The sequence below is a fragment of the Trachurus japonicus genome, chromosome 11 (genome assembly GCF_045865225.1).
Source record: "Trachurus japonicus isolate A0001 chromosome 11, Traja_1.0".
Lineage (NCBI taxonomy): Eukaryota > Metazoa > Chordata > Actinopteri > Carangiformes > Carangidae > Trachurus > Trachurus japonicus.
In genome coordinates, this window is record NC_140917.1 from 21436448 (window position 1) to 21460808 (window position 24361).

Below are 24361 nucleotides of genomic sequence, written 5' to 3' on the forward strand. Positions count from 1 at the left end.
TTCACCGATATATCAAAACTGATCAAAAACCAATTTGTATTTATCTACTTACTTCAAGGTTGTATGGACTGGGTAAACTGCTGAGGTATTGTTCTTCTTGGGATTAATAAAGATGTCCAAGTCTAAATCTAAAAAGATTTCAACCTCTTAAATGATGAAACAAAGACATCAAGTGTAGAAAGCATTTATTCTGCACCAAATCAGTTGGCAGTTGCATTTGAAATTTATGTTTCAAAGCCTTACATTCTTAAAGCACAACATAATCATCACTTGCATCATTTCCCAAATCTTGGTCATAGCAACCTGGTGCATCACTGCTTAGTGATTATGCTGTTATCTGATTTCTATTAAGTCAATACTGCTGATTTAACCTTGGATTGATTGAATGGAAGTTCAACATTAGAAGACTTGGGCATTGCTGGTGAAAGGTTAAAGGTGCTCTGCTGGGCCAGGAAACCAGAGTACAACAAACTTCATAAACATATACATAAGTAACTGTATCAAAGGAGCCCTGCAGTACATCACGAAAAGAACTTAACAGTCTTTGCGTAAAGACATTTGAACTCCCACTAACAAAGAAAACTTTTATCTACGCAGAGTCAACACAAATACAACATCGTTAGTGGTGCACACAATCAACAAAAAGGGGCAAAGTAATCCAAATAACTTCAGCAGTGCTTTATAACAACTACTTCTGTAGCACTTTGACATTTCATAACATATTGAGTTCACTGGGCTCAGCTTATACATAAATGCAGTCGACCTGGCAAAACGGTTCAAAAGAAATACAGGTTAGCAGTCATATTCATTTAGTGACAACTGCAAACCATAGTATTAATAATGTGACTTTTAAGTATAACAGCCAGCTGCCACACAAACAAAGTTTGATGCTTAATATAACTGAATGGTTCCCACAATCACTTGGTCAGAACACATGAACTTAGCAATATCCCAGCACTTTTCATTTTAAATGATCTCAGTATCTCTAATTCTGCCTGTATGCATCAAGTCCCTTACACTTTCAGATAAGAATAACATAGGTTATCTTGACAAATATATACAACTCTATATCAGGCATGCTCATTTCATGTTTATAGTTCAAAAGTTCTGTTTTTAACATTTTACATAAATGAAAATCCCTGTCAGTGTTACTACCACAAAAAAAATACAATCCTCATCAAATTATGATCAAGTAAAAGGCAACAAAGCCAAATACTGATGTCAGAGGCTATAACTCTCACTGCAGTCAACATACCATATAGAAGTCTCACTTCTGACAGAAATAAGATATAGAGTTTAAATGAGCATAATCACAAACTTTATCATCAAAATGAGATTTCATTCAATAGGGGCGACCACTACCTTGAGTAGAGCTCTGGTCTCCATAGGGTGTGGCCATGTATGCTGAATTTAAATTGGGATATGCACTCACAAATGGAGGTGCTCCTCCTACACTTCCTGGCATCAAACCTGGTGGCCCTGTGTCTCTGTAACTATGTCCAGAGTAGGCTCCATAACACAGATTACTGTAGTTCAGATCATAACTGTAGTTGGGGGCAGACGTTACCCCGTGGCCCATGTAGACGCCTTGATAGGCTGCAGGTTGCGCCACATAGCTTTGTGGAGCTGTGTGAACTTGGCTGCTAGTGAACTGCATGTATGTTTGCTGATATCTCTGCTCAGTCTCAAGAGACTGGACTCTAGGAGGCTGAGGTGCCATGATGCCACTGTGAGCAGGTGGATTTAGCTGAGGATACCCGCTGTTCCAAGCAGCATTTGAATAGGGAATCGTTTGACCAGGCAAACTATGATTCCCAATACCACCCGTCAGATGACTGGGATGAGCTGCTGCCATGTACTGGTTTTGGGGTGGTTGTTGTTGTTGTTGTTGTTGTTGTTGGTAATAACTTTGAGCAGCAGCTACGCTCATATCCCATTTCTCTTCTTTTGGCACTTTCTCTCCTGTTCCAACCTGATTCTGTGGAGCAGAACTGTACCACTGTGAAGCATAACCGTCCTCAGGTCTGTAAGAAGAGTTGTAAGATGCCCAGTCCTGAGTGTTGTGCACAGCATGTGACTCTTTGTTTTCTTTCTGTAGGTCTCCAAAGTTCTTAGTATCTTCTTGAGAAGCATGCTGTGTGCCATAACTACCCTCACCATAAACCTTTTGATCATTTGTCCAATTAACATCTTCAGACTGCCTGAAGTCTTCATTAATACTGAATGAACTGTCCTCCTCTTGATACGGAGTGTCTGTGAAGATTCTCTCTGGTCCCATGTATTGATCCGCTTCTGCATCTCCACTGTAGAAGTCTTGCTCAATGTCATAGCCCAAGTCACAGTCCTCTGTCTTGGGCGATGGAGTGAGGTCTGAGGCCGGTGAATGTGAATCTGACATGGGGGGGCTGTCCTCACGGAAAGCCGACCTCTCCAGCAGCACCAAACCTTTGGTCAGGGGCAGGCTGACATTGAACACAGTATTTGCCACTTTCTTTACCTTTTTTTTTGCCTTTCTTTTTGTCCATTTCAGCTGCACTGCTTTATTTTTCTCTGCTTTGCCCTCAACTGAGTCCTTGCTCCATCTTGGCCCTGAGCAAAAAGCAACACAAAATTACCCAACTGTTTCAATATTGAGAGAACCAAAGAAACTTCTGCAAGTGAAGAGTAGCTTCCATGAACACACCTGTGATTTTGCTTTTATGGGTGCCTGCAAGTGTCAGTCCATTACATAGCATCTTTATACCTGGAAGTGAATAAAAGACAATCCAAGAGTATACAAAACAAAAATACAAACATAAATCTTTGCATTGAAAAATAAACAATTTGTTTAGAAGCTGTAAGAGGACAAAAGATGAAAGAGAGAAAAATGGGTGAAAAATACAGATAACAAAATATAAGACATACTTTGCTTTTTTAACCACAAAAGTATAAATGCTTTTATCAACACATGGCCTGGACAAATGCGTGAGTAAAACTCACTTCCTCTACAACAAAGCATTGGCTGCAAAAGAGAACAGAAGCTTTGGTGGATTTATTTGAGATCTTATGGAGTATTTCTTTTATGCACAGCACCCAGTGCTACACCACCTCTTAAATATATGGAAGCAAGAGTAATAACGTGAAGGGACAGAGGAAAATATAGGTTGTACTTACATCACAAGTGACTCTTCAAGAGCAGAGAGTTGAAGTTAAAGAGGTCAATTGTTTATGGCCAAAAAAAACATGAATCTGTACTTACACCAATGGTAACTTTTGCCAGTCATTGGGATACAGAGTGATTCTGGTACATTTATCACCTAGGAACATAAGATATTTAAAAACTGATGGAGAGACAAATTTAGGCGAGGTCAAGATCTCCTCTGTGAGGGGTTAGAGTTACAGGTCATTTCAAAGCAGGATAAGCTGTGCATAAAAGTGAATACAATACCTTCAGTTCTGCTCTGCCCTCCTCTTGTTCGTCTCCCCTGACGAGTGATTGGATTAACTGACAGTTGTCATTAATATCTGCTGTCATTACACCCATCTGCTCAGGGTGTTTTTCCGTCTACACAGAGATGTTTTCAGTGAACTTAAAACTTTCTCCAAGCATGTTTTTCAAAGCCTCAGGAGGCTTAATGAAAAATGATTTGTGTTTGTTCATTTCGGTTATTTATTTATATATATATAACAAACTGACCATGTAGTTGGTGAGATGAGAGGAGCTGGTGAGGTGATCAATGATGTCCTCTTTGTTGGATCTGATGCGACAGCAGTGGCATAAGAAAACATGCATGTTGCCATCTTCACTCCTACATTCAACCACACGGACAAGACCTGGTGCAAACATAATACAAGCAATTTTTTTTAATAACTAACATTTGGCATCTACTTTGACTTACACTATTGTTATTATTGATTTGCACTCACCAATAAGAGGTGTGGTTCCTGTGTAGCCATTAAGGAAGCTGTTGTTGCTCTTTGACAGCACAGAGGCTTCAGGTGACATCTGAGTATTGCGTGATGGTGAGATGTTTTTTAGCCAGTCGGCTGGCGGATGCTTCACATGTGGAGGACTGTTTGTTTGTGTGCTTGAAGTTTGTGTGCTTGAAGTCTTATGTGATATCTTGTCAGCTTTGAGGGACTTCCCAGAAAGCAATACAATCCTCTGCGACTGGCTGGAACGGTCCTCCATCTGCTCAGGTGTAGCCTCTGAAGCGCTCACAGGCTCATTGTGCCAGTCTCTTAAAAAATGTATCATAGTTACGGCTGTGGAAAAAGAGAACGAGAGAAAATGAGACCCACATGGAGTAAAAAATGACACCCAATGGAAATCATGAAAAAAAAAAAAAGTCTAGACAAACACAGGAAAAAATACAATAATAATTTAAGACTTTTCCCTTACCATCATTTTCACTATGTGTTGCCATCTTCTGGTAAACAGCATCTTCAACCTCAAACAACTTCATGTGGAGGTGGAAAAAGATTATTATTATTTTTTTTTTAAATACTTGCATCCAAAACAACCATGTGCTAAAAAAAATGTACATACCTGCACCTCTCCAGCTCCCTCTTGTCCCTCAATTGTTTTGGCTATCTCCATTAAAGGCCATGCCAGCTTAGACAGGTCAGATTTCTCTTTCCATTTCGACACTAAGCTCGGGTAGTAGTCTTTCTGTTGAGTAAAAAATAAACATGTTAAACTTTAATCCAAGACAGCACCCAAACTTGACGTAATGACTTCTACTGTAGTAATACTGACAATGTAGTTGTATCTGTGGAGACTTCCAATGATGTGGTTCCTTATGTCAGCTTTACTTAGTCGACAAATACACACCACGCATAGGTACAACACTTCTCTGTTGCATGTTCCCACCTTCACGCATTCTATGATGCTGCCCAGGCCTGGGTGTAAATAAAGCAACAAATCATTTAAATACACACAGGACACACAGGACACACATACGAAATTCATAAGCATTTGTTGCTACGGACCAATAATGGGTTGTAGTCTGTTCTTGTTGTTCAGATACACCTTCAGAGAACTGAGCAGCTCGCTTTTGCTTGAGTCTCCTAAAAAGAGAAAGACATCAGTCAAAAATAATAACTGAAACGGTATGCAGATAGGCAAAGCAAGTATAAGGTATGATATCTATGTATAGTGTATTATAGCCCATTCGAAGGGAAAAGGGAGACATACCTCTGTGTCCCTTAGCCGGATGCATGCTGCTGTTGTAGGATCTCTACCTGCATAAATTGAAATTGGAGCGTACATTAAGTTATAATACAGCGTTGTGGGAATTTCTAAATGTACCGAGTTGTTCTACACTCACAGGTGTTTGCTCTGAACAGCAACAAAATGGGGTCACTGACAGAAAGCACAACGGCACTCTGAATGCTCCACACCTGTAGTACACACGTCACTTCTTTTGACACTTTAACCCTACATGGTGTAGTGCCAAGTTAAGCCTAACAAAAACAGACATGGGGGTACACAGAATGCTGAACAGGCACCTGAACTTTTTCTCTGTGTCTTAAATAGATTTTACACCCTTAACCAACAATTTGCTTGATGGAATCTATGTATTTTTCTCATACAGATGGATTGTGGTCATCACCTCTGGGGGTTAATATGAATGTGCTTGTGTCCAACGTTTTTTTTGTTTTCCTCTAAAACAGCATGAAAGTTTTAATAGAAATATAGACTTGGATAAATAACAGGGAAAAAATATATATTTTCTCGTGTTTCTCAAAGTCAAAAATAATGATGAGTGTTGTCTCTTGTTTATCTAGAGAGAGGAAGACCAGACAATGTTATCTAGTGTCACCCATACATTCCTGTGTAAAAAAGCTAGCACAATGGTGTGCTGTATTGGACAGTCTTAACTCTTCCAGTCTCAGAGGTAGACTCCCACATTGTTTCAGAGACACAATTATCATGTGTACTTCTTCAGCTGCCTACCATTCAAGGTCAGTGGAGGAGTAGCTGCCAGAGGAATTTTAAAACAAAGTCCCAAATCTTATTAGAGTTTTTTGACTACGGAGGGCCACACAGACTGTGAAGATATCCTGCAACTGTTGTCTTAGCATGTGCTGGTCACTGTTGAGCTATTATTCCTCCATAATCCGCTCCGTATAATTTGATGATTATATATGCAGAAAACTCTGCATGCAGCATACTGTGTCCAAGTTATGCAATGCAGAATATATCAAAATTCACAAAAAAACATAAGTCAACCTAACTTCTTCCTCCAGATTGTCCACAAATCAGAAACCATGATCATTTACCTGTTAAATATTTATAATATTATATTTTCTAAGTTAAAGTGTAACCACCAGATGGAGCTGCGTCATCATCAGGCTGTTCAGATCTTTATACAGTCTATGGTTCAGATAGGACACTCAAATCAATGCACTGGTCAACATGAGGTTGTAGAAGTGATTTTTAAAACTTTTTCACTAAAACCTCACTTTGATGAATTACTGTTGTGGCTTTCTGATGTTCCTTTTTTTTTTTAACATAACAGAAAAACAGCTCCTCCCTGGTAATTTACTGTTTATTGGGGCTTGACAGTGCCTAACATTAATCATAACAGTTTCAACAAGAATTGAGTGTTGTTGTTTTTTCTGTTGTTAATCTCACCCTGTAAAATCAAATCTCAACTCTTCCTCATTTGTCAGGAAACGACGTTAAAGCTAAATTTAACGCACGTTGACTTTCCACAGGAAAAGTGAAAAAGAAAGTTTTCATTTACCGTTAACGTTTCAGTGTAACGTTAGTTGCATTAAAGACCAGTTCAGTGAAAAAGGACCATACATGTTGTAGGATTATGATACTCACCGGTGGTGTGAATCAGTGGTTCAGTGTGCGAGCAGCGTTAACTCTGTTTTGCAGCGGACTTCCTCCATCGAGCTGAGAGAGAAAAACAGGTAAACTTTTTTAAACAACTCACTAAATGGCGGATCTTTTTAAACGTCCGTTAACAACCGTTGGTGCACAAAATTGTTGTCGAGCGATATTAAAAACGAGTTACAAACAAAACATAGGCTACATCTTCTCAAGGGACGTTTTTGTTTGTTTTTCTATCAACATTCACCACCACAACTCTGTAAATAAACCAGTGCTGAACAATACTAGCTCGTTATATTTGTTTGAAAGGTAAAGACATCAATTTCCAGTTGTAACTTAGCTCAACTTACCGATAAAAAATGCGGTGTCTGCTGCAAGTCGTAGCTATTAAACTGTCTAATTAACCGTGTTGCTGTGCTAAAAGTCGTGAAATGTAAGATTGACGTTCATACAAAGTTTGTCCGTCAGTCCACTCATGTCTGCTTCCCGCTGCCTTGATCACACACAGGCTGTGACCTTATGAACTCTGCGGCTCCTCTCTTCTCCGTCTGCGGTCAGACAGCCTCCACCATCAACGTTGAAGAGCGTGAAAGGACTGATTTCAAAATAAAATATTTACATTAAAACAAATATTTTCAAAGTGACACTCTTGGGTAGCTGTGCTCAGTCTGGAGTGGAATTATTCTGTGGAAACAAAAAGTTTCCTTTTAATATTAATCAGAATTCAGAAATAGCATAGCTTATGAGGTGAGATTTTAGAGGGCTTTTATTCTGAAATTGTACTTGTACCAGAGATGTTCTGTGCCCACTAAGTAGCTCTATTAACCCTGTGAGCTGTCTTCTATGATTAACCCCCTGAACTATTTGTCTTCTTTGTGTTGGATGTATTTCCCATTTCCTGACTAATGATGTTTGTTTTGGTGAAATGTGATTATATGTTTTCCTGTACATTAGAGGTTAAAAAGGTCAGGGGATATGGGACATCTGGACAAAGGCTCCTCTCTGCCTGGAGGAGATCAGCCGAAGACAGGAGGATCTCACATTGACACCAGAGATTCTCCAGTGCATTTTTTGTGACGTTGTTCTTATCAACACATCAATATAACAGTATACACATATATTATATCAGCGAATTCATCTGGATCCACAGAATACAGGAAAAAAAGATTTTTGTGTTTGAGACTCATCGGCCTCATCTCTGATGGGGGACGAGTTGGCCTACAGGAGCGTGATGGACTGTCTGTTGCCTACTTTGATGAATCAAATATTTTCAGTTTTTGCCACATGAAGACCAAAGCATGGCTCTAAAAAAGATTAAACACCACCTGGTGAACAAAAGAAAAGCTCACCTCATGACAAGGCCAGGCTGATTTAATTAACAATACATTGAGCTGTTAATCATCACTACAATGACTCTCTCAAAACCTAAACATGGAGACTCACAAAGTCTTTTTCCCCACCTCCCTTATCAACTGAAAATTTAAAACCACATTAATAAGGCACTTTAACATTCTCACAATGTCCCCCTTTTCTTTGCAATTCATTTCAAATTTCTTCTTATTGTAGCTACAACATTTCCACAAATAAATAATTGATCATAAAAGAGATAAGAACATGTGTTAAAATATATCCATAAGAAATTTCAGTGTTTCACATGTAGCCAGCAGGGGGAGTATACTGTTGGGAGAAGAAGGGAACCTTGACCTGGAAAATACCCAGAGCTCCAGCTTCATAAAAGTAGCCTGCAACAGGTGTACCAGGAGGCACCAGCCTCTGTAATGAGTGTAGGCCAAGGTGTGCCAGCACCTCGTTAAAACACCAGAGCAATGAGGCATGTGCACCCACCAGAACGGTGTTTGGCCTATGTATCAAAATAAGAGACCAACAACTCAGTCTGATAGGCTCGGGTTTATGTCTATTTTGGGGATGAACTCCGCACCAAACTCCACCTGTCCCCATCATTTTTAAGAAGTTATTTCACTTTGATGAGCATTTTTCTGAATTGCCTATTAACTTAGAAATGTTTATAATGCATGACATGACCTTTGCACTTTTGAACCGACTTCATCCACGCACCCATCTGAATTGTGAAAACCCCAAAATTCCTTCTCCAAACAGAGAGGGGCCTCTATCCAGATGTTCCATAACCTCTGACCTTACCTTTTAACCTTTTGGGTAAAGAAAAACATAGGTCCACATTTCACCAAAAACACACTCCATTAGACAGGAAAGGGGAACAGAAAAACACACCCCACAAGAAAGAGAAGAGGGTTCAGGGGGTTCAGATACTTTCCCCCTACGAGGCTCGTAGAGTCTCAAAAAATAAAAAGATAACACATACATGTTTACTATCATTACAAAAATAACAGTTCCTGTATACGTGCTTGCTACAACACAACCTTTCTCAATACAGCAAATTTATGGAGTGTGAGAGTGAAAACCCAGTCCCTCTGCCTTAGACAACCACATACCAATTAAAAATTCAAATTATTAAAACTTGTATAAAGGAGTAACTCAAACAGATACATGTGGAGACCCCAGAAAAATGTAATAAAAATAACGTCCAATTTCAGGCTGGTCAACCCATTGGACCCTCCATTGGACCTTTAATAATAGTAATAATGATAATTAATTTTATTTATAGAGCACTTTTCACCTGATAAACAGGTTTCAAAGCACTTACAATTAAAAATTTAAAACATACAGAAAACTATCAGGAAACCTTGTCAGACTCTAAAAACCCTAAAAATAAGCAACAAAATTGAAGCACATGGACATTCTAAAAGACCAGGACATCAGGGATAGGCCTTTTTAAACAGGAAATTTTTAATTAATTAATTATTCATTTGTAATACTTCACACTATGTGTGTGTTATTGATTCTTATTGGTCAAAAATGCATTGCATTGCATTGCATCGCATTGCATCCCCGGTGGCGGGGAGAGTGGAGGTTCCCTCAGTTCTACCAGCAGTAGCTATCCATCCTTAGGTTTATTGTCCGTTTCTGTCTGCTGTCAAAACTTGGATTCCTGGATCGTCCAGAGACATCTTCACGAACCAGGTCCCATTTAGCCTACACTCTTGAGGTTCAATGCTACGGACAATTCACTCACCCCCTCCCATTTACAGGTTGATTACTTCACACCAAACTCAATCTGATACATGGCTTTATATGGTAATATTCATCCCTCATTTAGAGTGCTATAGGTATTTTTCCATCGCAGGCCCACCTGCAAAGGGAGATGTGTTAACATTTTATTGGCCATTGGGCATAAACACTGAGATTAAGATTTACACTTCCAAGGTGACGGGAAAGTAACAATTGTTTCTCTCTTCACACACAAAGTGTTATCTGGTGACGGTGCCAGTTCTGCAGCTGTGACTGGAAACCATCAAATAATGAAATTTAAGACACAAAGGGAGGGAACAAGACCTTGGTATGTTCCTGGGAGAGAGTGCGGGGGCGGATAACGATCTCAGGCAGTACATCTCAGAGGAGCAACTCTCAGCCTTCAACTATAAGCACAGAGAACTGACCTTTAACCACACAAGACTGCATAGGAGATTAAAATTTTTCTCTAACAGTTACAGAAATCATACATTGTGTATGTCAATCATATAATACTTGGTTACAGCAAATATTACCCTTTTTTTTTTAAGGAAAAAATAACGTATTTCATCAATCAGGCCTCTGTGTTCTTGAGATGATTTCACTGATTCCAAGGGATCTCAATTCTACTTGACAACAGTCACATCACTGTCGATGGTAACCGTCACTTATTTATCGCCAACATCTGTAAAACACTTTGCCCAAATGCCCAACATGTGTTAGACCAATACAATACAATACCACAGGATACGTGAAGATAAAGGAATATAAAGATCAGTAATAACATGAGACAATTCGAATCATTATAAAGGTTCATCCCAAGCACAAGTTGATGGACAAGGTGCCACTACATCTGGACAAGTTGACGGCAGCGATAGAGTCTTGTTGATCTAAAGAGAAAGGTACCCCCTAAGGTCATCTGGATGTTTCCTATGTATTCCCCATATATGAGGTAGGTTCGGTCGATCGCATGCCGGTGATGAGCCCGAGCTGGAATTAAAGTGCATTGAACTTCAGATCTTAGCCTAATCTCTTCAAAAAGAATCACCTACTGCAGAAAACATCGTCACACCTAGTGATAAGAGGTTACGTACAGGTAATTCTCATCCATGTCATACTGCTCTATTATGTACATATACCATACCTGGAGAAATAAATGTGTTTGAATAATATTACATGGACATTCGAAAGGCATCTTCAGTTTCTCGTTGACTAGAGAGATGTTCCAGGAATGTCATTTTATGTGGGGTCATAAGGTTGAGGAGAGGGCTTAAGCACTCATCGAGTTGCAAGTGTCACCTAAGTCCTGCCGTATTTCAGCTCTGCTCTAATTTTGATGGTAGACAGGTTTCATGTGGACAGTTTGTGTGTCTACCAACTAGTAGCTCAGGTTGACCTGTCCTATCAATTTAGATAAAATAGATACGGTATATAGATAAAGATGCAACAGGTCTGTTTAACAAAAAATTTATTCACATGAACAAAATATGAATATTAAAACTTCTTCCAAAAACCACAGTAGTTACTGCTGAAAATGTTGCATTAAAAAAGTTAAAAAGTGAAATGAACAACAGCAGCTTAATATTCAAAATTTCAAAAGGTTTGACAGAATTACAAACTCAATATTCAGATACAAAGCTAACAGTGCTTACAACGTATAACAATATCCCTAAGTCGTTGCAACTTCAACAGAAGATCAGTTAACTTCATTTAAAACTCATGTTTCAGGACTCTGAACAGATTTACAACAATATTTACACATAATGGCACCATGCCTGTGTGAACACACAAGTACATAAATATAATGAAATAAATGTTATAAAATTAAATTACTTGCCTACAACATTTATATCAAGATGCAAAAGTATAACAAACTGAAATCTGCAAGATTTTTTGATCCGTAGTATACCAGGATGTTACAGCCATTTGAGCTTAAGGGGTTAAGCGATAAGAGATACATGAAATATGTCTTCACCATAGTTTACCTGGTAGTTTCATCGGATATTGAAGAGAGAACTGAAATAAAAACCCCTGAACAAGAAGATAGAAAAAGATTTGCAGGTGCCTGGGGGATACTTTTACTATTGGCTGCAGGAGAACGGAGAAGGGCTGGAGGTCTGGAGAGTTGGAGTGAACAGAATAAAGCTACAGAACACAGCATCATTGGTGACTTTCTCCAACATCCTGGTTGTCACTGTTTCATGAGTACTACTGCTACTGCTGCGGCGGCGGCTGCTGCTGCTGCTGCTGCGGCTGCTGTTGGTATTGGTATTGCCACATCTGCATCTGTTGGTGTGGGTGTAGTTGTTGGTATTGGTATAGCCGCTGCTGTTGTTGTTGGTGCTGTAGCTGCTGCTGTTGGTATTGGTATAGTTGCTGCTGTTGGTATTGGTATAGCTGCTGCTGTTGGTATTGGCATAGCTGCTGCTGTTGGTATTGGCATAGCTGCTGCTGTTGGTATTGGCATAGCTGCTGCTCTTGGTGGGGCTCCAACTGCTGTTGTTGGTGCTGTAGCTGCTGCTCTTGGTGGGGCTGTGACTGCTGTTGTTGGTGCTGTAGCTGCTGCTGTTGGTGGAGCTGTAGTTTCTGCTGCTGCTGCTGCTGCTGCTGCTGCTGCCACACCTCTAGATTATGTTTCCACACCTGCTGCTGTTGGTACCGCCATTGCTCCTGCTGCTGTTGTTGCAATAATTGCTGTTGCGCTGCAAGGTCAACACATCCTGGAGAAACAGCTGGGTTGTCTGGTGATGGGTAACCTGCAACAGCTGCAGTGGAAAGGTGATGTGAATTTCCATTTGTGACAGGAAACATTTGGCTGTACTGAAAATGCCCTGCCGAATGTGTCTGAGTGTTACTGGGGTTTGATGTACCGGCTGTGGAGCTGTGAGCCACCTGATAGCCACTGTGCCCCTCAGTGTGTTTCTGTTCTTTGCTGCCGCCCCTTTGCTGGTTGGTTGGGTTTGACCCGACTGTTATGATGGTGCTAATGGGCATATGAGCAACACCACTGGTTTCAGTCTGCATGTTCCCTTGTGGCTGTGATACCTGCTCTGCATTACGACTAGTGACTGCACAGTCAGTACGACGAGGTTTGAGCTGGCTCACATTGCCTGAGAGGGTCTCAGTGCTGACACTCTGGGTTTTTGGCTCACTGGGGTCAGCAGTGCTGGCAGCAGATAATATGGTGCCATCTGACTTGGCTGTGGCTTTAACTAGCTCACACTTTGAATCCAATGTGCTTTCCACACCACTTTCAGATTCAGCTTTATCTGGATCTGGCTTGCAAAGAAAGACCTTTCCCCCAGACCTATCCTCTCTCATCTGAGCTATTAGGTCCACAAGCTGTGTACATTCCTCATCTGCATATGGTTTAGGCCCTGTGCCTTTGTCGTCTTGAGGCAGGGTGGTGGAGGTTGCATTGGGGTCAACAGAAGAGGACTTGCAGACTAGTTCCGAACTGGGTTCATAGTCCTGTTGCTGTGAGCTGCGAGTGCATTTGGCTGGTATAGGCTCATTGAGTTGGGGGTTATCAGTGCAACTTCTGAGCAGTGCCTCAACAGATGTCTCAGCTGGCCTTTTCCTTGGTGCAAGTGATTTACCTGTAGGAGAAACTAGCAGGGTTTGCATAGTTTTCCGACTGACCGTAGACTGGGGTTCTTCCTGCATCTCTGCCTGTTCCACTTTAATAATAGGTACTTGGTGCTGAGTGTCTGGTGGTCCGGGCTCCGGTTGTATAGAGGGGCTCTTGCAGGTCTTTCTGGGCCTGAGATCTGTGTCACCGAGGAATGGCAGGACAACAGAATCAGCGTTTGAGGAGGCACTGGTAACACGCAGAGGACTCCAGACTGTTCCGTGTTTGACTTCATCCAAATGTCCAGCCACTGCAGTCTCTTCTTCCAAATTCTGCTCATCTGTATTGTGTCTTGCCTCTAGCACCAGAAAATAGCATTAATCTATTATAGTTGAGAGAAAGAAATTTACATGCTCAACTTTTGACAACTCTATAATAGTGCAGCAACAAAATGACAGAAACCTGCAGGCTACATCAATCTTAATATATATAGTCCATGGTACCTACAGTGCCTTGCAAAAGTATTCATACCCCCTGAACTTTTCCACATTTTGTCACATTATAACCACAAATTTAAAGGTTCAGTGTGTAAAATGGGGGGAAAACTGTGATATCTAGCATTCAGATTCTAGATTGCAGCGAACACTCGCACTCACCCCTCCCGTCAGCAAAGTGACAGGGGCCTCCAAGGACAAAAACACTTATTTACCGCCTACTTCTTTGTTGGTTATGAACGTGAAACTCACAAAACGTGCTATCTGGCTGGCTGGATTTTCCATTCGGGCTGCCGTACAAACATGGCGGCGCAAGATGGCAACACTATTAAAGCAATAGCTACGGGGGGATTATCAGTCTACGTCACTCTAGCCTGACGACATTCCTTTCACTTCACAATTGTGCGCTACTTTGTGTTTGTCTATCACTTAAAACCTAAATAAAATACATTCAAGTTTGTGGTTGTACGGTGACAAAATGTGGAAAAGTACAAGGGGGTATGAATACTTTTGCAAGGAACTGTACATGATACATGAACTGTAAATTTCCCCATGGGACAATATTTCATACCTTGGTCGCTTGTCTGGTCTGTCTCAGGCTCCTCTGTTGGAAGAGGTTCCTCTTGAATCTCCCATTTCTCTTCAGACGGTTCGTCTGTGCAGCAGAAATCAAATGTCATAGCCCGTTGTACTCGTGCAATGGGTGTAAAGACTTCATGATTTCCAAACTTTAACTGTTCTGGGTGCTGGCACTAACCTGTTTGTTGTGGAATATTGGTGCACAAGACGCTCAGTTTATCTGCTTTCCCGATGTTTTGAACCATTTCTAAAGCTACAAAAAAACCCAAAAAACAGTCAGTTCAGCAATCAGTTCGGTTGATATCACATTGCTCTATAACACCAAACCATCAACTACTGCACATAATACCTACTCCTACCTTCACTGAATGGAGCGGTGTGCAGGCATTCGTAGAGGTGCATTCCAAGCGCTACACCCTTTGTGAGAGAAATACAGGATTACAACTGGAATAATGGATGTACTTCCCAGAATAAGTGAGTGGACAAAATGTCAGGGTGTCTGGAAGAATTGACAGGCTACCTGTGCATCAATGTGACGCTCCCGCTGATACAGTTTCTGTGCGACGCCGTTTAAAATAAACTCTTTCTGCTCTTGGGTCACATCCTCACACTGCCAGAAATTCAGATGCTGTGGATATGCCCTACTCTAAAAGACATACAGTACATATCACATAATTGAGAAAAAACAGTGAGAGCCCATGTTAAGTATATTTATGGTTAAGAGGTTTTCTCAAAATTACTGGCATAGCACTCACTATGTATTTGACCATGTGATCAGTGCTGGTCAGATGCTGAAAGATGGTCTTGAGTGACAGCTTCTCCCTGCAGCTCTCACACAAGAAGAATGACGTCTTAGATGGCCCTTTACACTCCCACACGTCGCCCAGACCTGATGAGAGCACAGTATCCTTTACATATGTTGTGCTTCTGTGACATTAAATGAAATAATAGGAGCTTAAAAGGGAATGTTGTCCAAGGATGGGCACACCCACCAATTGGTTCCAGTTTCTTCACACTCAAGTATTTGGACAAATCGGAGGAGCCCTGAACTCTTTCCCCTGCGACACCAGTAAAACAACAAAACAAATCAGTATGTTATACGATAAAAGCCACAAATCCATATAGTGCAGGATAAATGCATAATACCTACCCACTGAAATTTTTGGGTGCGCTTCTGCTGCTTTGTGCTGCTCAGGTCTTCCACTGGATCTGAGGGGTTTGGATATATGTTCTGCTTCAAGGCTGCATCTTGATTGGTGCTGCTGTTCTGTTTTCACCACAGCTGCAGAAGAGAAAGGGGTTGGGCTGCGGGGTATTACAGGTGGTGTCTTCTCTGTGTCTTGTGTCCTTGGGTCACATCTCTCCTGCTGCTGTCCGTCCTGAGGAGCCTCTTGGCAGGGATAAGGGATTTGAGCAAAGCTGTCCACGGATTCTGATTGCGTGACTGGAAGATCTGCACAACCATGGGCCGCTGGGAGGTAAGGAAGAGGGAGTGGGCAGATGTGAGACAGAAGTAGGGGAGACAAACTAACAACAATAACAGAATCGCCAAGACTAACAAACTAATACCTTTTGTATTTAAATTTAAGGTAAATACAATGCAATGAATTTATTCTAATTTATTCTAAGAATAAAAAACACACATAGTGGATTTTTTTTAAAAAAAGGATAATGGATAAAAAATATTTACGCTGCAAGAATCATGCTCTTTAAAAGAACTTGCAATTGTAAAAGCATGTGAAAATAAGCATGTGGGAGAAGCTGAAAGATAAAGCTTGGTGTTTACCAGGACTGTGTATTGCAGGACTGACTGGAACATGAGCATGGGCCTCCACATATTGCCTGACCCTTTCCTGTTTGACAGAGACTAAATCGAGCAGAAATCAGTTTTAGTCCAGTTGTAAATGTGAACGTTACTAAGATTGATTCTCTGTTGGTTGCAGTAACAAAGACAATCATCATACCTGCTCCATGTCGGGGGTCTGAATCACTTTCGATGGTCTGGTTGGATTTCATTTCTGAATAAAGAGCAGTTTTTTATTCTACAGCAAGAAACTTCTATAAACTTCTAAAGCTATATTGTTTGGCCATTTTGCGTTCATTATTACCAGACAGTGGAGAGAGACAGGAGAGAGGTGGATGACATGCAGCATTCTGCCACAGGTCTGATTCAAACTCACACAAAACCTGTGTGGTACATCCTCTACCAGGTGAGTGAACGGGGTGTCCCTGTTGTTTGCCTTTTTATTCTTACCTTGTATCTGAAGCTGGTTTGGTTGGTTCTTAGTAGAGAGTCCTGACACTTCATTCTGTTGCATGTACATCTCTGAGAGAAAGAAACCGCATAAATTAGTCAAAGATAATCCAGACCTCAGTGTCTCACTCAAAATACCTCACTACAACTTTAAAATAACTTTACAATAATGCAATGAGCTCCTCAAGTGGACTCATCTACGATGTCCAACAAACAATATCCCCTCAGGAATGTAAATAGAAAATCATAAGTTCAAATCTATTTGTATGTGGATGAATAACATGTTTCAACCTGATTCTCTAAAATGATGTAAAATTACCGTAATTTGGGCTTGAAACTTCATATGGTGCGATGAGAGCAGCTTTCTGTCTCAAAGCCTCTGCTGTTGTGAAGGGTGATGATGGGGCATGCATGTTCTTCTCTTCCAGCATTTGTTCTACCCTTTTAAGACCTAAGAGCAAAAGACAGAAAAGTTGATTGAGACCAAAAAAATATTCCTGATCCTTAAATTAGACAAAGACATTTGGAATATCTTTACCTTCGGCGTCTGAGAGATCACCCAGCGCTATGTACTCATCTTTCGTCACTTCTATAGTCTAGCAAAAATAAAGAAAAAAACAATTAATCACCAATACTTATTTTAATTTGTCTGCCACAATTTCATGTAAATCCAATCCACATGTAACCGTCGATCGACTGAGGAGAGCAGAGGAATCACTTCTATAAACTTGTAAGTTAACTTGTGGATAACTTACTGGTCCACTGCACATGAAGAGAGAACTATGATCTACCCTCTAGTTTGAGGGACCTCAGTTATCTACCTGGGGATAACCATTAGGGATGCACATGATTAACCATTTAACCGTTAACCAATAACAAGAACTTTGACCGATTAATACTATCGGTTGTTTTTTTTATTTATTAGCTCTTTATGTCGTCAACTCATTGGGGCGTGTCGACACGTGCAGACTTCCATGTGCCTTCAGTCATATTTCGCAGCAAAAAGTTACACAGGAGGACTGACAGTATGTGCAGGGCAGCCTCCATGAAGAAAGGTGAGACAATAAATGTAACCTACATGGACATAGATGTGCATCACCTGTAACAACAGCGCTGAAAAAAAAAAAAAAAAAGAGGACGTCACCTGTCTTCAGCCGGTTCACCTGCAGCTCTCCTGCAGCTGTCAGAGGTGTTTGGCTGCACTTTGTATAAAAAATTGTTCAACATTGGACGATCACACACATAACCTCCATATGAGCGCGATCAGCTGAGACTGAGCACAGTGGATGTGGGCTGATCAGCTGTTAGAGCGCACGTGTGTATTTAATGGCTAAATTTTTATTTATTTTTTAATTGGAGCAATCAAATTTTTGGGGGGGGCGTTAAATACACACGTGCACCGCGAGCGTTGTAATCATATCGGTTAACGGTTAATAATCGGTTAACGAGCGTCGGTTATCGGTCAGAAAAAAAATTCAAAATGTGCATCCCTAGTACCTATGGGGGTGTTTCACAGCTCCCTCACATCAGCATCTCAGTTAAGTTTCTTTTCCTGCTGCAAAATTAGGCACTCGCTTTTTAGGATGTCTCGTCGGACGTCTCCTCTTTTCCAGGGCAACGTAGCGTGTGCACAGCGAATTAAATCATTAACTGGTAAAAACGACAGAATGATCGTGCAACTCTGTTCTAATAGACACGGTTTGCATTAGTTTCAGTTCAGTGCCTCAACACCTTCTGTTTTCTCTGGACACTTAACTCTAAGAACATCTTGATAAACATTCTCAATTAAAGATTACGCTTCTGGTGATCCTAGTAATCGTTTTTAATCATATCAACTGTTTGAAGAGATGCGTGCAGCTCACCTTGCCCTTTGGAGATCCATTAGTTTTCTCCACCTCAAGCAAGAGGCCCACAAGATAGTCCAATTTACTCTCCTCCTCCGGCTTGACACCCACCGTAGGCAACATGCTTTTCTGGAAAGAAAACACACTCGTAAAAATCTGTAATACTGCGCTGCTTTACTCACAGATGTTCTACAGCAAGACGCAGTCACGCACCACATAGTTATACTTGTGGCGTGGGTCATACAGGTGACCAGAATTCCTTAATTTGACTGCACAAAGCTGACAGTAGAGCTTCTGCTTTCCTTTACACGTCACTGTGATCATGGAACTTACACCTGTAACACAAAGCAGCAGATCACCGATTAAAACCACTCAGGGTTATCGAGTTAATTTCCCCATATGAATAATGATACTTACCAACTTTAGGAGGCTTTTCACTTGGTTTCATCTTAGTGGTGAAGATATGCGATGGCTCTGTGGATGGACTCTTGTGCTCAGGCCTGACCATGGTCTGGTGAGGAGCAGCGGGTAGATTAATCTTATGACAGTGTGGCATAGCCTTAGACACTTGAGTGTTTTTATGTTGAACTGTTGCGTTAGCCACATCATTAGCCGAAATCGTCACTGTAGTTTCCGATGTGACTGTAATTTTAGATTCTATTTCGGAAGATGAAGTTCTGCTGGTGACTTGCCGCACCACTGTGGAGGATCCTGTGGGTGCAGCTTTACAGGAGGAGGGTGCTGTAACTTTGGGTGCAGCCTCGGTTTTGCATTCCCGCAGTTTGGGCACCGGTGCAGATTTGGTTGAAGCTGTAGATGTGCTGTTTGTCTCTCTGCTCTTCGTGGTGCTTGTGGTGGTGCACCTGGAGGTGTTCTGAGCCACCACATATGTGGATGCAGGCACTGAGGACAGCTGTGTCATTGAGACTTTTGAAGCACCATCAGTCCCCAACACCTTTGAAAACAATCACATTTAATAACATGTAATGTCCATTTATCAGATGTTTTCATACACACCAGAACAACTACTGTTGGGCTGGTTATCTTCTAAGGCAACATGCTCATATCTTCACTCCTAAATGCATATAACAACTTCCGTTCTTCATTTACTTCCTGCACCCAACTTTGGAGAGGGTAGCACTTTAAAAAAGGACCAAAATGACAGAAGAAGAGAATTAATCACTAGTGTTGCAAGAACAGAGCAGAGCAGACACAACAGATGTGATAAGCAGAAACCATCCACAACATTTAGATGACTCAGACTCAAGCAGTAAAGCAATTAAGTCAGTATTTTGCCTGCTATAAAACCCCTGCAGCCTGACCCATAAACATTTCATTGGGAATGTATTCTACTTGAATTAATCACACTGGTTTGAATTTAAATTTCATTTTAGACTCATCAGTTTCAGATTGTCAAACCGAAAGGAGACATGCTAAATTTCATCCAACCAGCATGCAGTTTGACTTTTGCGTGACAACTTGAAAAACTAGAAAATTATCTTCACAAAACATTTAGATGCCAAGTAGACTCACTTTAATATTGTCGCTGACGGAGCAGACCTCATGTTGAGCATGATCAGCGACTGAGGAGTGCACAGGTTTAACACCAGACATCCCTGAGGCTGCAGGGAGGCCACACTCACTGACCTGCCGAGTCAGTGGCTCCTTCACTGCCTGTGAGGCTGTGAAAATGATACAAAATAAATATTACACACCGAAGCCAGCATGAACACAGGGATATGATACAAAAATTTAAGGAATGTGATCCCTTACCCGACTTGAGATTTTGCTTTGACGTGTTGTGTTTCTTGTCATCCAGCTCAGCAACCTAAAGTCCCAACAAACAGATAATAAATCTTATTGAATTTGTTTTGAATCAGTCACCTGTTTTATCTCAGTTGTGTGGCCTAGAACTTGCTGCCCCAGGCTGACCAGTAGAAAACAGTGTATTTCTTCTATCTGCGCTTACGCAGTGACAAATGGAAACATGTCTGCAAATTAAAGAACGAAGGGCTGGTGCGAACCTGAAGTTGTCCATGTCCTTGATCTTGTTCCCATAAAGTGGCAAAATGTTTGACTTTCTTCCTCTGCTGCTCAGTTAATGTGGTTGGGAGATTTATTGACACCTAATGTCAGAGAACAGGGGACACACGGGGGGAGGTGCAACTGTTACCAAACTGACCACATCACTTTGAATATAAGCTTGTTTGCCACCCATCACATATGCACATGTTATATCGCAGAAACAATGGACCACAACCATTTTATCTGTTAACATATTAACGTGAAATGGACAAAGTATGCGCACACAAGAAACTAAAAACAATATTGATATAACAGGGAGCTGGCTGAAGCCAAAAAGGCAGTCCAAGGCACTCTGAATAATATAAAAATCCTTTATTTAAACAGGGATATATCCTAGGATAGATTTCTATACCTGTTTAAATAAAGGATTTTTATATTATTCAGAGTGCCTCGGACTGCCTTTTTGGCTTCAACCAGCTCCCTGTTTTTTCAAACATCCTTTTTGGTCTTGATGAGCACCTGATTTTTTTATCCACATTTTTTTACATCCCTCCTTGGACCCAAACTGCAGCACTCCCTATTGCTTTGTCTCGATATTGATACATGTTGTGTAGTGGTCACTACAGTGATTCCTCCTCCTCTCCCTAATGGCTGTGAAGTGATACTGTCACTGAGTGACTACAATATGAAAGACGTCATGCTACACAGCACACAGAGCTTCTCTCAGCTCACCATCAAATGCATCCGCTGGTCCTCCGACCCAGTAACATGGCTGAGGGTTTTCTTCTTCTTCGCCTTCACAGAAGAGCTCTTAGAGAGGTGGGCAGAGTCACCTTCATCACACTGGCGTTCAAAAGACGCACATGAGCCTAGAAAATACATTACTCATTGATAACAATAATAAATGTGAAATTAAAATGTGAAACAATTAATGAAATGTTATGATGAATCAAACATATAAGAACTTAAAGCAGAAGTAAGTGGTCCAGTCGTTTTCGCTAATGCTGCGTTCCAGGCAGGCTTTTGAAATCGTAAATTACAGCTTCAAGTCACAACTTACGACTTTGTAGCGTTCCAGGCAACCCACTCGTGTTTTTCCGACCTGTTTTACCGGTGAAAGTCACTATAACGGCCACTCGTAACTTCTGACCGGTGAACTCGTACCAGATCGAACTGGTACCACTTCACGGTCGGAAAAATACGAGTTTCCTTGAACGCACCATAACAGTCCTCGTCCCTACGTCGCCACATTCACGGCGTCCCTTGGCTGCACACACAGCCCTGCATGCCGTTCTCTCTCCTCATTGGATAAAAACTGTAGGATACGATAAATGTTTTCTCTTCGGCTCAGAGCAGAGTGACTGACAGACCCGTGTTTCAGACCAAACACTCTATGTAAGTGATTGCTGTCGGAAGATATAACTATTTAAGACTTATATTAACACGAATATATCACTTACTTCTGCTTTAATTTTCAAACCATCATTTACAACATCCAATTTATGAGAAGGAAAGATTAATTAGTGTATTAACTACTCAAAAGAATGAGATGTGACAACTCATGATAGATTAACATACCTTCTTTCTTAATAGTCTTGTGACTTGATGTGCCACTCCCTCCTGTGTCAGTGGTGGTCACCCCTTTAAGTTCATCACTTGGAATTTTTTGGGACTGTTCTGCAGATGCATCCTGTTCGGGGGTGCACCCCTGTTCGGAGGTGCACCGGGGTCTTTTACATCCCATTTCTATCACCATGTTCTTGTCAGAACCTTTGTCATCTTGTGAATTTTCAGAAATGCTTCTGGCCCTCTTTCTTTCATTTCCTTCACACGGGTAACTCTTCACATGTGTGGGGACACAGTTATACATTGTGTTCTCTTCTTTTCCAACCTCTGCTTCATCATCTTTCTCCACTTCCTGGATGCTGTCTGGAATCTCACTACTTGAACTTCTGGTTATAGACACTTCTATATCTTCTTTCTCCTCTTTTATCAGATGGCATGGCTCCCTCACTGCAGGCTTCATCTCAGCTGTACTAGTTGGTGAAACAGAGCATTTCTTGGCAATTTCAGGATCAAGTCCTCCTGAAATCTTTTCAGGGATGTTCTTATTGTTGTCTGTTGTTTTTTGACTGCTCTGGTCCTTAGATCCCTCCTCCGTTGTACATTGTTGACTGTTGTCCATCACCTTGTCCACATTTCCCAGGGTTTTCTTGGGGGCTGAGGAATATGTGATTTTGTCAACCATCCAGCAAGCAGCAACATGAAGAGCACTACATCAGCTGTTCAAATTAAAGAGGAACTATGCAAGTCCAGTCGCTTTCCTCCGCTAACCCTCCGCCTGGCCATGTGCATTTGTTTTTAACAAAGCCGGTGAAAAATCAATCCATGCAGCGGTGGATAACGTTATATAACATATACGATGTTACGACGTGTATATTTTGTGTAGTCTTATCTGTCATAAACAAGAGATTGTGGGTTACGGAGCGTGTTTGTGTCGTGGTGCCACAGAGAGGAGAGCTGCGACACTGGGGCGGCAGCCAAGTAAGTCATTTTGCAAGGTTTGTTTTCAGCCATGAGCCAGGTGGAAGGCAGAGAGCCTCCATTCTCACTCAAGTTTCAAGTCATGTAGTTAACTATCACAATTACTCCAGAGCTTTTTAATTAAGATAAACATGTAGAATAGCCACGGGGAAATCCTGCTTAGTTCCTCTTTAAGTTTACTAACAGATGATTTCAAGACATAAGTATTAATGGAATGCAGCCAAATGTACTCCTGAGGTCTATATTGGTATGGGAACCAAACACATACACAATATATCTATAGTACTGTGCAAAAGTTTTAGGCAGGTGTGAAAAAATGCTGTTAAGTCAGAATGCTTATCCATCATGCAATACCATCAGTGAGGCGTCTGATTGGACCCAAATTTATTCACAACAACAAACAACAACAAACATGCTCAAAATATATTTTTTGCTGGACTTACTCAGTTTCATTTTTGGTGTTATCACAGGTCTAAGTGCTCCTCCCCCAGTTCTTCTTTTTACAGACGTCAAGATGCTTCTTGCTGGGACAAAACAATGTGAGAAGAATCAAGAAACCAATTTACTTACAGGCGACAATAGGCGTGTTTCCTCTGCAGGAACTTCGGGGTAATTTTACGGGGCCAGCCCCGTTGGTGCGTGTCTCCACTGCAGGAACCTCCCCCACAGGGCCATTTACAGGAACTTTTATGGGGGCCAACGGAGTACCTACTCCAGGGTAGGTATTCCGTTCGGCCCTGAAAAGCTCCTGGGTGGGGCTCGAGGTTAACCCGGCACTGACTGGCTAAAGCTAGAGCAGGCTCTGACGCTACCAGAAAGCACCAAAACAACCGGCATTTTTAAAAGGGGGAGCAGAAGGGGAGCATTAGCCTAGCAGACACCGCTGTAAACAACAAGAAAACAGCAGGAAGATGTACACAAATGGGCCGACGATGAGGTGCAGACATTGATTACAGTCTACAGCACCGAGGAGATTCAGAGGGGGTTTGAGCCATCGCGGCGAAATGAAAATATCAGCGCACCTCGACACACTGGGGATCCATCACGCCGCAAAACAATGCCGTGAAAAATTAAAAAAAACAAAAAACAAAACTCAAGCAGGATTACAATCAACCG

The 24361-nt window shown here is 41.3% G+C and overlaps 2 protein-coding genes across 2 annotated transcripts in view; both read right to left on the minus strand.

The window, feature by feature from the left end:
* Positions 1-526: 526 nt before the first annotated feature.
* LOC146978785 (uncharacterized) lies at positions 527-5232 on the minus strand. Its single transcript, XM_085791715.1, has 11 exons — positions 5177-5232; positions 4972-5049; positions 4739-4881; positions 4529-4651; positions 4382-4439; positions 3907-4245; positions 3677-3813; positions 3428-3544; positions 3239-3296; positions 2684-2743; positions 527-2589 (listed from the first exon to the last, which is right to left on the minus strand). Exons 1-11 carry the CDS (start codon positions 5199-5201, stop codon positions 1343-1345), a joined length of 2385 nt encoding a protein of 794 aa, XP_085647841.1. The 5' UTR covers positions 5202-5232; the 3' UTR covers positions 527-1342.
* Positions 5233-12063: 6831 nt separating this feature from the next.
* The window catches only part of LOC146978786 (uncharacterized), a 63578-nt gene continuing 51280 nt past the window's right edge, over positions 12064-24361 (minus strand). Inside the window, exons 27-48 of the mRNA XM_085790234.1 lie at positions 23689-23769; positions 22280-22921; positions 21434-21570; positions 20701-20802; positions 20450-20504; positions 20210-20358; positions 19094-19631; positions 18890-19011; positions 18695-18805; positions 17371-17428; positions 17152-17283; positions 16833-16904; positions 16543-16596; positions 16365-16445; positions 15729-16049; positions 15571-15636; positions 15334-15467; positions 15092-15224; positions 14938-14988; positions 14757-14831; positions 14571-14654; positions 12064-13863 (exon numbers count right to left, since the gene is read on the minus strand). Of these exons, the coding sequence (XP_085646360.1) occupies positions 12149-13863; positions 14571-14654; positions 14757-14831; positions 14938-14988; positions 15092-15224; positions 15334-15467; positions 15571-15636; positions 15729-16049; positions 16365-16445; positions 16543-16596; positions 16833-16904; positions 17152-17283; positions 17371-17428; positions 18695-18805; positions 18890-19011; positions 19094-19631; positions 20210-20358; positions 20450-20504; positions 20701-20802; positions 21434-21570; positions 22280-22921; positions 23689-23769 (4913 nt within the window). The 3' untranslated portion in view covers positions 12064-12148. The remainder of the gene's footprint in view (positions 13864-14570; positions 14655-14756; positions 14832-14937; positions 14989-15091; positions 15225-15333; positions 15468-15570; positions 15637-15728; positions 16050-16364; positions 16446-16542; positions 16597-16832; positions 16905-17151; positions 17284-17370; positions 17429-18694; positions 18806-18889; positions 19012-19093; positions 19632-20209; positions 20359-20449; positions 20505-20700; positions 20803-21433; positions 21571-22279; positions 22922-23688; positions 23770-24361) is intronic.

What these genes read in the sequence shown, in the direction of transcription:
- LOC146978785 (XM_085791715.1), bottom strand. Translation starts at nt 5,201, where the DNA reads ATGCATCCGGCTAAGGGACACAGAG. An exon ending in AGGAACCACACCTCTTATTG is followed by an intron (nt 3,814 to 3,906) that starts GTGAGTGCAAAT and finishes TGTTTGCACCAG; the next exon opens with GTCTTGTCCGTGTGGTTGAA. An exon ending in CCATAAAAGCAAAATCACAG is followed by an intron (nt 2,590 to 2,683) that starts GTGTGTTCATGG and finishes CTTTTTGCTCAG; the next exon opens with GGCCAAGATGGAGCAAGGAC.